At 39.2% G+C, this 15522-nt stretch overlaps 1 protein-coding gene across 1 annotated transcript; it reads left to right on the top strand.

The window, feature by feature from the left end:
• Positions 1-6018: 6018 nt before the first annotated feature.
• On the top strand, positions 6019-7756 carry MSMB (microseminoprotein beta; the record flags this gene model as incomplete). The annotated part of the gene is made up of 3 exons (XM_079535903.1): positions 6019-6133; positions 6662-6764; positions 7630-7756. Coding segments are annotated over 3 exons (345 nt in total), but the record flags the coding sequence as incomplete, so codon positions are not given.
• Between the last annotated feature and the right edge of the window lie 7766 nt (positions 7757-15522).

Below are 15522 nucleotides of genomic sequence, written 5' to 3' on the forward strand. Positions count from 1 at the left end.
TGTGCATGCACATTCATACTAGAAATGTTGCTTCTAAAGATATTCAAGGATTGTTAACGGACTTTTTAATTGATGGTGATGGTGTGCAGTTGCAGTGCATACATCAGTCCTGACAAACAGAAATAGTACAATAAAACTAGTCTAGCAGATTGTAATATGACATTTCCCTCCAAGAACATAACTGAACTCTTGCTTATACTTTGGGTTACTATGGCTTAACAGTAATGAATTTGAACTAGCTCATTTAAACCAGTGCAAAAACGTTGTTAACATAAAATGAATCTCTCCAGCAGTTGAACTGTGTTTACTTAAACAACTATTGCCAAAGTACTCCTTGAACCTGGTGCTAGATTTAAGTGACCATAAAGTTTACTAGACTTAAAATGGAAGAAAGGGTCTTATATCAGTTTAACTAGAAGGTTTTTAAATGGACTAGAAGTGAAACCAGGGGAGTAAGGCTTTTCTTTCTCTTTCCAGCTCTGAGTGCACTCGGCAAAAGGCCCAATAACAGTGGGTCACCTTGAGCTGCAAAGCATCGGTGGGTGGTGAAGCAGGACTGGGGGGACAGGACAAAGCTAAATGGCATCACCTTTCATTCTGCCACCCTAAATCAGCCCAGTGGGATTTCACACACACCTCATTTCAGCTCCTGTTAACTGAATCCCTTCCACCTTGCTTCCCACAGCTGCTAACTGCCTCGTGTCCCCTGCTGAAGATCTGCTCATCCAGCCAGATCACAGTTTGCCCAGGCAAAGACACCTGATATTATGAATGACTGCCACTGGTTCACCACAGACTGAATAAATAGTTGCTTCTCAAAATTACTGTGTCATACTTGGCTGCCTACTGGAAAGTCCCAGAAAAGTATTTCTAACTACTAGAGAAGCAATACCACTACAGCTGGTCAGGATGAGCTTGTCAGGTATTCCTTTGGGTATCAGTGCTTCTGAGAAAGTGCTTTCTGAGAAATAGAAAGAGACTGGAGATTTAGCAGCATTCAACTGGGAAACTGATGAAGCTCCCAGTATGAAATCCTTAGCAGTTTTTATACCAGCAAAGCCTTAAAATATTTCCTGATTTTTAGTGGTCTTAGTCAGACCTTCAAGGCAGTTTTGTCTCTTTTCTTCCTATGTGAGAACTAACATGGTATTACAGAAGAAATAATTCTTCCAAAATAAGTGTATTAAATTCAGCTCAGTGGAGATGTACCCAGATCTAGTCTTCAGGAAGAGGCTACGGAAACAATTTTCTGAAAGCAAGATCTGCATATCCTGAGACAAGAGGTACAAAGACAACCAGAGGAACACCACCAGCCTACCTAGACCAAGCAGCATGTCTGGCAGGGCTCCAGTGTGCTGATCAAAAACCCACTAGCAGAAGAATAAGGTGTTCTGAATAACAAGTGCCTTGAAAACAAAACCAGTCTTGCTTTGAGCTGTCTATGAAAAACCACAAAAGGACTGGCATAAAAATCCTTGTCAAGCCCATGGTGACCTGGGGTCAACAAATCCTGAATGTGGTAGGTGAAAGGAAGAGAATAATGCAGAACTGATGCAAGCCACAGGTTAGTGCACATGGTCTAAAGTTTCTCTATGCTTTTGTGAGTTATTTGTATCTAGTGATCACAGAATCACAGAACCCTTAGAGTTGGAATGGACCTTTGAAGGCCACCTAGTCCAACTTCCCTGCAGCTGTGATCTGTGAGAAAATATGAAATTGTTGTTGGTAAATTTTGCCAGATAATTTTTAATGCGACAAAAAATGACTAAGTGAGGTTGTCTTGATCGTGAAATAAACTGTGCTTGGTTAATCCTCCATGCTTTAGTGATTTTATACATTTTATAGAAATAGGAATTTTACAGGAGTTTCAGTGGGCCTGAAAAGAATTCAGGGATGGAAAGACAATATTATGTATCTAAAACATACTAGAAAAATACGTGCTTAAGACAGCAATTGTGACCCTTGTGTGTGTATACAGGAAATATATTATTATCTCTTTTCATAATATCTGTGGTCATTTTGACAGCACTGGCAAACTTCCATGCCTCTTTCTCTAATCAGTTATGAAATGAGATGCTGTCAAATTGGAAAATGTTTAGAAATGGGACACAGGAATGAAAGAATCAGTGCTACCCACCCATAGACTAAAAAAACAGTGTACGCATCTGAAAGAAGTTATATTTGATTTCATAGTCTGCAAGTACGGACAAAGGGAAGATTCAATGATAACAGACTATTACTTGGAATGCAGGAAGCAAAGGATGAAAAAGGAAAGTTACTGAATTTTGTCATTGATGTAGAAAGTTTTTAAACACACTAGAATGACAACAAAAAGAGACAGGTGTGTAGTCTGCAAAATGGAACGCTTATGAGCTTTTCATAAATTAGGTATTTTTTTACTAAGAGATTATCAAAACTGCAGAGACTTCAGTTTCAGCATTTTCTTTAAGAAGGTCATGGAATTCTGATGTGATGTACTTCTTTGTTGTTGTTGTTATTCCTGCTGAGTTCTTTAGAATAACTACATCCAAAACTCAATTAATTATTAGTGGAGCTCAGAAATAGGCAATATGAGGAAGTGAGTGAATGATAATTTCTCTTTCCACCACTCCAATGTATTTACAACTCCATGAATTATTTAACCAACTCTTAGAATAAATAAGCCCAAACTGAGCGTATAATACAGACAGATATTGGTTTTACTTGTTCAAACTTTCTGAATGTAATCATATACCCTATTCTGATCTGGTGTTAAATTTCCAGTAGGAAATTTAATGCATAATTCAATGCATAATTTTCTATTTCTTGCTAACATTTATAATGAAATATTTCTTTTTGAAACATAGGCAGGGCCACAGTTTATTGTTTCCTTCTGAAGAGAGGTTGCAGGAGTATGAGAAAGAGTATTTGATTGGCACTCTGATGTTTCCCACTGCTTGTAAAAGCATTCTGCACTTATAAAAATGGCCACATAACTTATCACAAATACGCATAATACAGTCTGCAAAGTCCCACAAGAAAAGCAAGTATTTGGTTTGTGAAATACTTCTTTTGGATGAAGTTAAAGAGAAATTTTGTGGTGTGGTCCTGCTTTGACCAACATCTGATTGTTAAAAAGTTTAATACCAGAAATCAACAATTTTGGTTATCTTACAGTGCATGTACTAGTATTAAATATGAATATCCAAAGATCTGGCAAGAGATCTCTAAGTTACTCCTGATTTTCTTCTCCAATCATGTTCCAGCCCACTGAAAGAAGAAATTGTCAGCACGAATTCTGCCACATCTGCAAATCATTTGGACTAGCCAGTACAGCACTGTCTACAGCTTACATATCAATACTTGTATTTTATCAAAAAGGTTTTTTTTAAAAATTTATTTATTCATAAAGCTTCCAAGAGAATCTTTGTTCGAGGTTCAGCTCTTTACCCAGGTCAGTGCTCCACAGAACCAAACATTTTCTCATTGCCAGCTGGCAAAATTTCAGCAGTTTGTTCAGAAATTTCAACATAAGTAGATTTGAGCTGAACAAGCTATTTTTTTAGACTTAAATTGCTCAATGTAAAGGCATCTTAAAATATCTGCTTTCAGATTCCACAGAAAGCACTTGCAGAGACCTTCTGGAGATTTGGACCTCTCTGGAAGCTGCACATTACACAATGGTGAGTAAAAGGCTTAGACTATTTTTAAAGCAGGGTACAGATCACTATTTGCTTTGAAACTGAAACAGAGGGATATTTAAAAGAATCACCTAATTATGCATTTTTAGGTGTGGGTATATTCCCCTAAAAACTGCCTGAAGATGTCAAGAAATACACTGTTAAGAAGATTACTATGATTTTCAGGTTTTTTTGCTTTGTAATTATTTGAGGAAAAAAAACAACTGTATGTATATCACTGGGTCTTTGATCTGTTGTTACCTTTTTCTCCAAATTGTCTGTGAAAATATTCACAATTTCATGGACAGTTAGAACGATGCTTTCTAAATCTATAGGTGTGAAACACAAGATTCACTTTACAAGGAAAAGTATAGTACTGTGTATTCTGTCTGCTTTTCTCTTTTATCAAGACCTGTCCTGTTTCAGCTTTCCAAGGCTTCAAATGTGTTTGCAGAATCTGAATCATCAGTTAGATATTGCTAAATAGATAGACGAGTCCTAGTTTTCTCTAACTTATGCTTACCTAGTTTCACAAACTACTGACATTAATTACTATCTCTGATGACAATCTATGGTATGAAGTAAATTTTACAGAAGAGGTAGCAGTTTCTGTGACATATGTAGATTTGGAAATGAAGGGAGAAATTATCATCTACTTATTTCTCTGCTTAATTTTCCTTAGAGCTCGATGGTACTCATTGGAATAAACTTAGCTGGTCAAGGTGATTCGTCATTTCATTCCACATCAATTCATCCATCCACTTGCAGAAGACTGTTCTGCAAGATGGTTGGTAGCATTCCCTTTGTAAGAGAGAAAATAAGTACAAAAGATTCCTTGAAGTGCCATGCTTTTGAAAGCCCAGAAAAACAGAAGCCGGATATAGAACTAAAAGTCCTTGTCATTAATGTAACTAAAATAACATCTCTCAATTAAATAAATAATGTCATTTCTACCAGTGCTCTCTTACCCTTTTGATCCTCACTGCTCAGTCTGCTTCCTGCTAGCTGTCTGTTACTTAGCTCATGTATCCTTTGGTCATTCCAGGAAAAGACCAGTTCAGAAGAGATCAAACACCATGTGCTTCCCTTTCTTTCTGTTTGGATTCACTGCTGGGTCCAGAACTTTGTTCTTTAGAAAGAGAAGCATGCCTGATTTCATTTGACTTGCATTTCTTTGGATAACAAGATAAGGACAAATGCTGGAGCAAATAAAGGATAAAACATTCACAGGACCATTCCATAGTCCCTTCACCTTCCTTTCACTACACTGTAAACATCCCTCTGTCCTGTAAGAAAGCAGCACTTTAAGAATTAAAATAGCAAGTGTCTTCCAACACAGAGGAGGTTTCCTTTGTCTCATCATGGTTCAGAACTTTCCATTATTTTTTTACTTTTATGATTTAAGTAACTCAAGGTGGGCAGCAGAGCTACCTAAAAGCAAAGACTCACACTGATATTTTTAATCATGCTTTCAAGTAGAAGCAATTTCAGGAGTTCTGAACAGTGACCTGGAAAGACCTTTTCTTATTACAAAACTACTGTGTAAGTCTGCAAGTGCTATCAAGAAAATTGAAGTACATTCCCCACTGCTTCTCAGCTTCCAGCCATTTCTAAACTCTTGCCTAAATTTATCCATCTCGATTAATTCATCAAATCAATCCTGTGCTCCAATCTCTCTACTCCCATATAAGTGCCTCTACAGAGTTATGCAAGTCTTTCCAAAGAAGTCCCGGATGTCCAGAAGGTCCCAGCTGACATCTCCAAAAAGCTCTTGCAGCTGTTTAGCTGTTGCCACCAATTAGCATGAAGGATGCACGGTTCCCTACCCAGATCTGCGTGTGTGGTTTGACATCATTCAAATGCTGCTAAGTAGAATATAAACTGGTATTCTGCCCTAAGGCACTAATCTACATCTCTCTTCTCTATCCAGCCACTTATTAGTAGAATTTAATTAGCTATAAGGTCCTCTTCTACTGCCACATTCAGTGAAATTGCTGTGCTCAAAAGCAAAACAATGGGTCTGCTACACAGTCCGATTTACAGGAGAAATAGCTACATCTGACTCAAAGGCAATTAAAAAAAGAGATAAGAGGAATCTGACAGGGTTTTGAAGTGTAAACCTCTATGGAAGCTTTTTGTGATTTCTGGAGATTGGACTTTGACAGGGAGTGATGCTGCAGCCAAAATTGTCATGTGATTTTGTCTCTTGTCACAAGGAAAATTAATGCTGTGAAAGATGTACAGTTCCCTTTTAAAACATATTTGTGTTCATATATGGTTATTCCTAATTTCTGTTTCAGGTTCAGTGACTTAGATTTTTGGAATAATTATAACCAAAGTGGAATTAAATTTATGATCTGTATCTCTTTTACAGAAAATCCTTCTGGCCTTCCTTCTTGCAATGGGCATCATAGTGACACAGGGTGATGCTTTCTGCTTTCATCAATTCTTCAAGCCAGGGGAGGCTGAAAAAGGTAGGACAGAAGTGGTCATCTCACTCAATAGTATTTTGTTGGCTCAGTCCTATGAAAAACTGCTGGGAAGGGCTCAAAATATCAAGAAGGTGGGAGATGTCAGAAAGACCTGGACAGGCAGTTCCAGCACCAAGCTTCCAAAGTTAGGGAAAAACAAAATTTTCCCCTGGACTGAATACAGTTGCAGCAATGTTATTGCTGTTGGTGGTAGGTTGCTAATGCTGTTCCTGCACATGGAGCTTCTGCTGGGGGTGAGAGGATTTCTGAATTCAGTCTGGTTGCAGATGGCGGCCTAAGCTGTTTGGTTGCTCACTTTCACCCCAGCTCTGTTACAATGAAATTTTCTCTAAGAATTAAAGAGGAAATAAGTTCATGCTCTCAAAATAATCCAGGCAATAGCTAGGGGAGCAAGATGAATTGCTTTACAATTATCAGGAACAAGCATTTTCAGAAAAAATGCAGTCATTTTTAGACTTTTCAGTCTCTAATGTGGAGGCTTAAAGAACATCTTCTATTGCTGTTACACAGGCTGTATGGTGGATGGAGTATTGTACCCCTTTGGAGAGATCTCAAGGACAGAAAATTGCCTCACATGCAGTTGCAGTCAACACGAAATGCATTGCTGCTCCCTGTAAGTCTGCCATCATTGCCCATAAATAGACAACAGGTTTCCATCTTCCAGGAATAAATGGGTTTCTAAAGACACAAGAGAGCATTTCTTCACCGCCCACAGAGCTGGGACAAGCCATACATAGCTTCTGGCTCCATTCTGTGTTAACCTTAGTTCAATTTCTGCTGACTGGGAGTGGAGACGAGCCTTCCCAGACACATCCAGTTAGTGCTTGCCTTTAACGCTGAGCAACTTATGAGATCCTTTTTCACTGAGGCTAAGTCCTTCCTTCTCAGGGAAAGTAGGAGGTAGAAAGGATTTCATACCTCATAGCACTTAAGATGCTCTGAAGGGTTTGTGATGACCTGAACCCCTTTTCAGTGATGCTTTTCTGCTACGAACACGCAGACTCTAGAGTGACATGGCTCTGCTCTGCTGTCCTCTCTGTCTCCAACATCCTCCTTTCCTCATATCCCACTTTCTCCAAGAGCTAAAATGGAGTGATTATATTCCTCATCTTTGCTCAGGTGACTCCTACTGCCAGGAGACAGAAGCCACACTCCAAGCATACAGAAGGTTGTGAAAAGTTACTGGAAGAGGGATAAAACATGATGAAACCGTGCTTACACCACACTTCAGAGTGCCATGCTAGATAATTTTTAAGCCAGTGTTGACCATACTGATACCTCTATACAGCAGAGTGCAGCAAGATATTTGTTGAGGTCCTGGAAGGTGTAGCTGTAGTCATTCTAGCTAGGTTGGTCTAAGCCATAGTTCAAGAGATTTCTCACTCAACACTACTTTAGGATAAAATTCTCAAACCATGGAATTATTGAATTGCTTATTGTTCCATGTCTAACATTTGCTTTCTCTTTGTTGATGACAGCTATACTACTCCTGTGAATTATGACAAAGAAACATGTAAAGTCATTTTCAACAAGAAAAACTGTGACTATGATGTGGTACAGAAGCACCCCTCAAAGCAGTGCACTCGATTCACTCGTATAGGCTAACAATGTGCCCTGCTTCAAGCCACTCTGTGATGTGGGATTCACCTGTTCCTGGAGAAGCTTTGCCCTCATAGAGATGCTCAAAGACATGAGAGATCTTATAACAAAGAGTACTCCAGTGGATCCTTCTTAATCTCCCAATTATTCTAATTCAGTAAACAAGATGCATAATCAGAGACAAAGTCTTATTTCTTTCATTACTTGCATTGATATCACTGAGCTTTGTTGAACAATAAATCCAGGTGAAATATTTAGAATTGCTTCATAATGATGGCTATTTGTACATAATAACATTGAAGAACAACACCTTCCCTGAGAGAGGAATGTATTTCCCTCACTACTCCGACATGCCAAATATCTGTGCCCTGACAGAAGCCACTTGCATACTTCGCAGGTTCTGTTCTTGCCAAGAATCAGAGCATCCATTTTAGCTCCCCATATGTCAAAATATGAGAATGATGCACTATTTTGTATGTATTCTGCCACTGCTCATACTTCAGGCACACAGCAGTCCTGGGAGGAGAGGAGGACACTGACCAAATTACCTTCAGCAAGCTCTCTTCTCCTCCGTGTCAGATTCTCTGAGACAACCTTCCAATACCTTCCTGAGAACGACTGGCACAGCTGGATCCCACCTGTCAGAAATTCAGAATTTCTGGAGTTTGAAAAGAACCCAGTCTCAACATAATTTTAGCTGTACATTCTTGGGGTGCCCTCTCATCCCAAGATCAATGTCTTCTCCTGGTCTGTAACACAGCCATTGAAACAACAGGAGTCTCCTCCTATCAAACTCAGTCACCTGCAGAATGCCACATCAACTAGCCTGGGATTTGAGGAGGAGAGTTTCTCACAGAGTGAATGGACTAAGTAACACAGCCAGTGACTGGCTGGGTTTTCACAAGAGAAATGGAAAGGAAAACATGCTGCAGGGTGGGTTGATCCTCCGTGTACTTCAGTTTCCATGAGGACAACCTTTTCATTTCAGATTCTGCCCCATCTCCACCTGCCATCTGATGAAATATTAACTCCAGTTCTCTTTCTCCTTTTTCATTTCCTCTCAATATGAGACCTTGTGACCACCTTACCTTCCAGAGTCAGCAAACATTCTCCTGCCTCTTTTTTTACTTGAACAGCCAAGCTGTGCTTTGACATCAGCTTCTGTTCTCCTGCTCTGCCAAGGTTGCCCCAAGTCCAGCCTCCTGCTGCATGCAGAGCTACCTGAGGCCTTGCAAATCCCTTTTTTCCCCCTGCAGACCTAAATTTTGGATTTGGTCCCTCACCAGGCAGAGAAGTGCAGCCATTGGTGGGCTTCTAAACAGAATCTCCCACTCGGTCCTATCCTAAATCAGAATTATTTATTGTGGTACATTTTTTCTAGCTTTGTTTTGGGTAAATTGCCTATGAACACTCTCAGACTTTCTTATGGTTTTGAGATTCCTTTTTTATTTTTCTTTTGGAGGGTGAAAGAGGGAGGGAGAACATCCAAGCATTTCACAAGTGCTAGTACTGCATTCTTAGTCTTTTAAAGTCACCTGCACTGTGGGCTGGATATTGATCAACAATTCCACGTTCCCATAAAACTGCTTCCTGTGAAACTATAGAAAATGTGAGGGGACAGAGAGAGTTAGTTCAGCAATTTTTTTCCAGTGCAAATATTTGCATATGCATTTTTAAAATTTTAGATTCATTCACAAATTTAAGCATGTAATTTCTCAAACTTATGCTTCCCCTCCCAAGAACAGCATGTGGAAATGAATGTTCTCCTGTTGCTGAGAATAAGTTCTCTCCAAAGAGATTTTGATTCTTGCAGAAGAGTTTTGAAGCTTGTCCTGAATGACTTATTCCATTTTCTGCCAGCTCATGTTGCAATTACAAAGAACACAGCCTAAATTGGTACCTGCATGGACCTCCTCACTTAAAAAACAGACAGCTTCTGCCTCTTAGCAGAAGTCATCTTTTGAATGTGCAGATTCCTACTTACAGTAACTCATGGAACTGCTTCTTGAGAAAAATGACTTTTTTTTTAATGCTCATTTCAAACAGAAATATTTTCATTGCTAACAAAAGGGACTTTGATGCTTCTCATGGATTACTTTTTGAATTCAAGTCCTCAAGAACTGCATACAACAGCACTGACAACCAGCTTGTTGTGGTTGGGAGCTGTGGCATGCCATAGAATATTTCAGCATTTCACATTTTGCCTCAGCATAGTATTTCTTCTGAAATACGCAAAAATTATTATCTCATATGGTCATATTTACCATTTTTAGTACGAGGAATTCCTTGGCACAAATCTCAGCTTATAAGTGATTTCCAGATGAAACTGACAGAGGCAAGAGCCACAACATCTCACTTTAGGTTTCTCTGGTCTAGCTGCTATCTATTTGTAGCAACAAGAAAATATCTAGAGCAAGAAATGGAAGAAACAGAACTTCATACATTACAGCGAAAAACAGCTGAAAAAAGAAAAGACAGCAGATACTATCAGGCAAGATTTCCCATGGATGTGGCTGCCCACCCCAACCCAAACTGAATCTATACAGCAGTAACGTCTAATCAACAAGTTTTTATCTTCAATCAGTGACTAGCAGGTTTAGAAACAAGCTGAGACTTTCAGAATAGAGCCAAAATATAGTGTAGTGAAAGATAAACAGAATTAACTTAGTGTTTTGTTGTTTTTTTTTTAAAAAAAAGCCCGGGGTTTCTGAATTAAGAAACTGAGAGTATAAAACTGAAGATAAGCAGGAAGATTTAATTTCATTTTGTGCATACATTGCAGATCTTGTTAAAGGTGCAAGACTGCCCAAATTTAGATATCACCTGGAGGACCAAAGGAGTACTTTCAAAGCTAGGGCAGCTGGACCAAATCTGCTGTTGACACTTGCACTTCCCACTAAACTAGAGGCAGAGGTTTGGATCTGTCCTTGGAATCACTGTATTTTGTCATTTCTGGAATAAGCTTTTCTCTGATTCTCTGGTTCACTGAAGATTTCTGAGATCTTTTTGCTACCACTTGACTTCAGTTGAAAATAAGGAGAGTAGGAAATGTTGCATTTCCCATAAAACAGAGCTTTCTTTTTGGCTGGCTCTGTCACTCCTCACCATTCTGTTTTTCTGCCCCTTCTTGGGGCTCTAGTACCTGTGGCTATCCTCCCAGAGCCGCTGCATTGCAGACAGAGCCATCCTCCTTCCAACACAGCTTGGCCTTCACAGTTGGTCCTTTAGATTATCTTGTTTTTATATCCCTTGCCTAACACTGACTTTCCTTTTGGTATCATGACACAATAGGATTTTCTGGGCCAGTAGAGGAATTCCCATACATTTTAAGAATCATGCCTTAGCAAGAGAGATTTTTTCTTTCCCGCAGTACTAAACAGGAAAAAAAATACATGAAGGGTTTCACTCCCCCTGCAACTGCATTGAATTCAATCTGAAATTTTACTCAGGGACTCTGTTACACACAGAAGGAGGGAGAAATGTCTGGATTAGGAAAGAAATTATGTTGACTCCAGCTGGGGCCTCCCAGACTGAACTGAGACCTCAGCTCAGACTTCTGCTCTTTCAGATATCACCTGGACAAACTAACCACCATCAGTGCTTTGTCTTCAACACTTACAGTTCCTGTATAATTCCTAGAGCAGAACAGATCAGGGGGACACAGGTTTTGAGGTTTGTGGGTGCATGAGCCTCAGAGTTAACAAAAATGTTCCCATAAATGTAAAACCTTTTTCTACCACATTCAAAATATGTTTGTGTGTCAAAAGCATGCCATACCCTTTATTACTGTTATTTAAGCTTCTCCTTAAACAATTGCCCTGTCTCAAGTGCAAATGTGGCAGACATCATTCAACAATTGTAAAACCAATATATATTACACCTAGCATTGTCAGTTTAAGGTCACTGGGAATATATTTGCAAGAGGGTGTTTACCATGATCTGTGTGCTGATATGCTCGCACTTCCTCTTGCTTTCTCACCTATTCAGTGTTGTTCATAGAGTAATCCTTTTCATAGGTAGTAGCTAGTTTTTTTGTTTCTTCTCTTTAAGAATTCTACTCCAAAATCACTCTGTGTTTCTCTGTTGACTGTCTGGCACTGAAAAATACTAATGTTTTTGCATTCCCCCTGTCATCTATGCTCAGTGATATGTATCCAGAAACTTCCCGGTAAAGAATGACTAAATAAAATGTTGAGGTAAAACTTCAAGGAAGTTTCGAAGACTTTTTACCTCCTTCAGAGGAAACAGGATACACTGGAGGCGTTCAGTGATTATGAAAAGAGCTTCTTCACTGTCCCTAGACATTGCAGCTAGTCTCTACTGCATTCCCAAGAAAGCAGCTGACAAGAAGCTCTCTCCATACCAGGCATAGCATGCACCTAGAAAAAACAGGGAAGGCCTCACAATGGGGGCAGCTGAGAGGTCAGTGCTTGTCTGACAGGTTGAAAGAAAATGCTCATGTGTTAGCTGTACTTTTGCCTTTTGAAGTTAAAGCAACAAGCACTTTCTCTGTGACTCAACACAAAACTAGCAATTTGTACTGAGTTTTGACAGGAGCAGATTCCACAAGTCACATTCTAGCGCACCTGCATCACAGATTATGGTGCACCTAGTGGTGAGTTCACATACAAAACCTGTTGCAGAGTATCTGTTAGGCAAAATATTGCATAGAAGATCCGTGTAAGAGAAAAAAAAAACAAACATATAGCTTAGTAATAGCAACAGAATCGAGGCAACATAATTTGATTGCTTCCCTCCACCCCACAACCCCCCCCCAGACTCTGATGGAATACTTGTCTCATTTCTTTGAGGACACACAAGGGCCAATACTTGAACAAGACTCAGTGGCACTTCCCACAGTGTCCTCAGCCAATGTGAAATAGCTACTTCCTCATAATATAAAGGTTACAAAATGCAGACAAGCAAAAATTTTACTTGTCTTCAGCCTCTCCACAGACTTAAGTCAGTTAGGTCAGGCAGCATAAAAACAGGATAATAGAAGGGAAAGCGTGAGCTCTATTTTTACTGCAATCAACACAAAGCAAGTCCTTGGCTGAGGACGAGGGTATACAAGTTTGGTAACCTACTGAACCTTTTCTTTCCTTTAATGGATAAATGCGCATGCTTCACAATACTTCCTCTGATAAGCTGATGGTATCCTAAACCATCATGAGACTTGAACTGGATTCATACGTGTTTGTGAGACGTCCTATAAGGATACTTGCTTTTTGCTGATGTCATTAAAGGCATTTTCAGTGCCTGTGCTCATGTACTAAAATATTTGATTCAGTTATTAGTGTTTAGGGCTCAAGGGTGTGAGCCACATGGCAGTGATGTTAGTCATCTCCTGTTTCAGGGCAGTGCATATATTGACGCCGCCAAATCCAACTTTTCAGTGATAAGCTGGTTCTGGGCAGTTTTCTCAAATTTATGAGTACTTGCAAACTCTTAAAGCTCATTTCACCCATCCTGAAGAAAGGTTTGGAAACTGAAGAAAAAAAAAAAATAGGGAAGTTACAAAGAAAAAAAAAGCTATCTATTCATTATGTGGTAGTTATTTACCCAGCCTACCAAGCTGGAAGCCAGCTCTCTTTACAAGTCCCAGTCACACCACAATACACATTTCAATAATGCTGGCTTTCTGAAATGGAGATCCTGAGCCAGCTCTCAACTCTGGAGTGTGGGAGTAGTCACCCCAGCTTGGAGTTCAGCCTCAACTCTCAAGTCCGTGCAATGAGGCAAAATAATTAAGCAATCAGACTGGTGAAATTACTGCAAATTGTGTGGTCCCGGTAACAAGAAGTCTTGCCCCTTACTAACAAGGATAGCTAGTTCTCAATATCTGAACCAACTAGATCACAGCTAAACAAAAGGAATTTGTACTTGTCTCCTTTACTATCAAATTACTACCCTAAGCATTTGGAAAGAGTGCCTGTTCTGACAAGGCATTGGTACTCGGGTCTTGTACAAGATGAAAATCTGACTAAAGAAGAAAATAGCTATTTACTACCCTTTTCTAAGGGCCTTCAACTCTCCAAAGGCCAGCAACTCCCCAGAGAAACCTGGCTTTCTACTTAACCCTTCCAACCACCATTCCTTTTTCACAAGAGTCTTACTTTTTCTTTAGCTAATGAACAAGGAAGTTGAAAGATTGCTCAAAGTTTGTCTCTTAAAAATCCAGATGGTTTAAACTAAGCGTACAAATTTTAGTGTGGGCAACAACCACAACCACATGCTCACTAATGGTCTTCTCATCATGCCAAGTATCTCTTCTGGTCTTGAAATTCTTTCTGAAGTACCTCCCATAATTCTCTTCTGGATAATGAGTTAAACAAAGCCACACCTACTCAGAACCAAAAAACTTTCCTCGTTCTAATAATGTCTACTGCATGAGATCATTTTGCAGAAACCTCATTGGAGTTATTCAAGTGTGTTCAGTTTACTCAAGGATTGATATCGGAAGCTTCCTTTCTATATAAGACCTTGGACAAGATGAGCTTTCTACAGACTATCTCCTTACTGGAAGCCTCATAATTCTGCAAGAATGGTGAGTCCTTACATCTTATAATGTAAAGGATATTTATAAGTTGCTACAGATTTTCAGAGAGATATTGTTGGGTTTACTTGAGCACTCAAAGATCTAAGTAACTCAAAACTGAGTTTTGAAAACAAAAGTCAGACATACAAGGACAGGCAGGGAGGAACCTTGTGTAAAAGATTTCAGCATTTACAATGCAGGAGATGTCCAATAGGACTGCAGATGAAGGCATGAGATGTTTGAATGTAATCAATTTTCTGGCAGAAAGTAGCTCTGGCCATCACTTTTATGAAGAGTCAGGATAATATTTGAATGTTTACTTAATCTCCAAAATGTTATCTTGATTTTTAGTCATTTTTCAGATCAAGTATAGCCACATTCTCCACACAAAAGAATGTATCTCAGTAAGAATTAAAGTTCTGTTTTCTTCTTTCAAGATATCAGAATATTTCAGTGAGATATGCTTAAATTCTTGATCTAGCACTTACAGGTTAGGTATGACTGTTCCCAGCTCTGTAGTATCCCTAAAGGCCTCGCAGTCAGAGTCATCCAACTAGCTCCATTCTAGCATGGTTCTGTAAATTTCTACCAAAATCCTGCTTTCTGGGTCCAGATCAAGTAGCTGCTTTAAGTGACATCTACAACATCATTTTTCGACTGAATTTACTTTATCATTGTTTCCTGTATTAAGACTATCTGCTCCATTCCATGGCACAGTTCAGTCTATGGAGAAAGCTGAGAAATGAGAACAGGTTCTGAACATGAGTGATGTATTAGTATTTTGCACCAGACTTGTCTAGGATGATCAGATGCTCATGATGCTTATGTTTGTGTGACTGTCAATGCCATGGGATGAATTACCACAAAATACAAATTACTTTATGGATTTCCTGCCTTCCAATAAAATCCCTTGTTTGCAGTGCTCAGGTTTATCTTATCCTTGTCCCTTCAGGAATGTCTGTCAATTTGTGTTTCACTTTTCCTCTGCAAAATTAAATGCTTGTTTATCCTTCCCTCCATATCTAAGGTATAACTTATTTTTAACAAGTCACCAGTTCTACTTTATCCAAAAGACATAAATGCACATATACACACACAAAACACAGGAAGAAAGAGAGACCGTTAAGAACCACATCACGGTTAAGAACCATGACAGAGAATAACAAGAGAAAGGAGTAAGGAGAGGAAAGGAGTAGAACACATTCTCTGTACAGTTTACTTCCATAGACAGTAA

The sequence above is a fragment of the Tetrao urogallus genome, assembly GCF_951394365.1.
Source record: "Tetrao urogallus genome assembly, chromosome: 5".
In the NCBI taxonomy this organism is placed as follows: Eukaryota; Metazoa; Chordata; class Aves; order Galliformes; family Phasianidae; genus Tetrao; species Tetrao urogallus.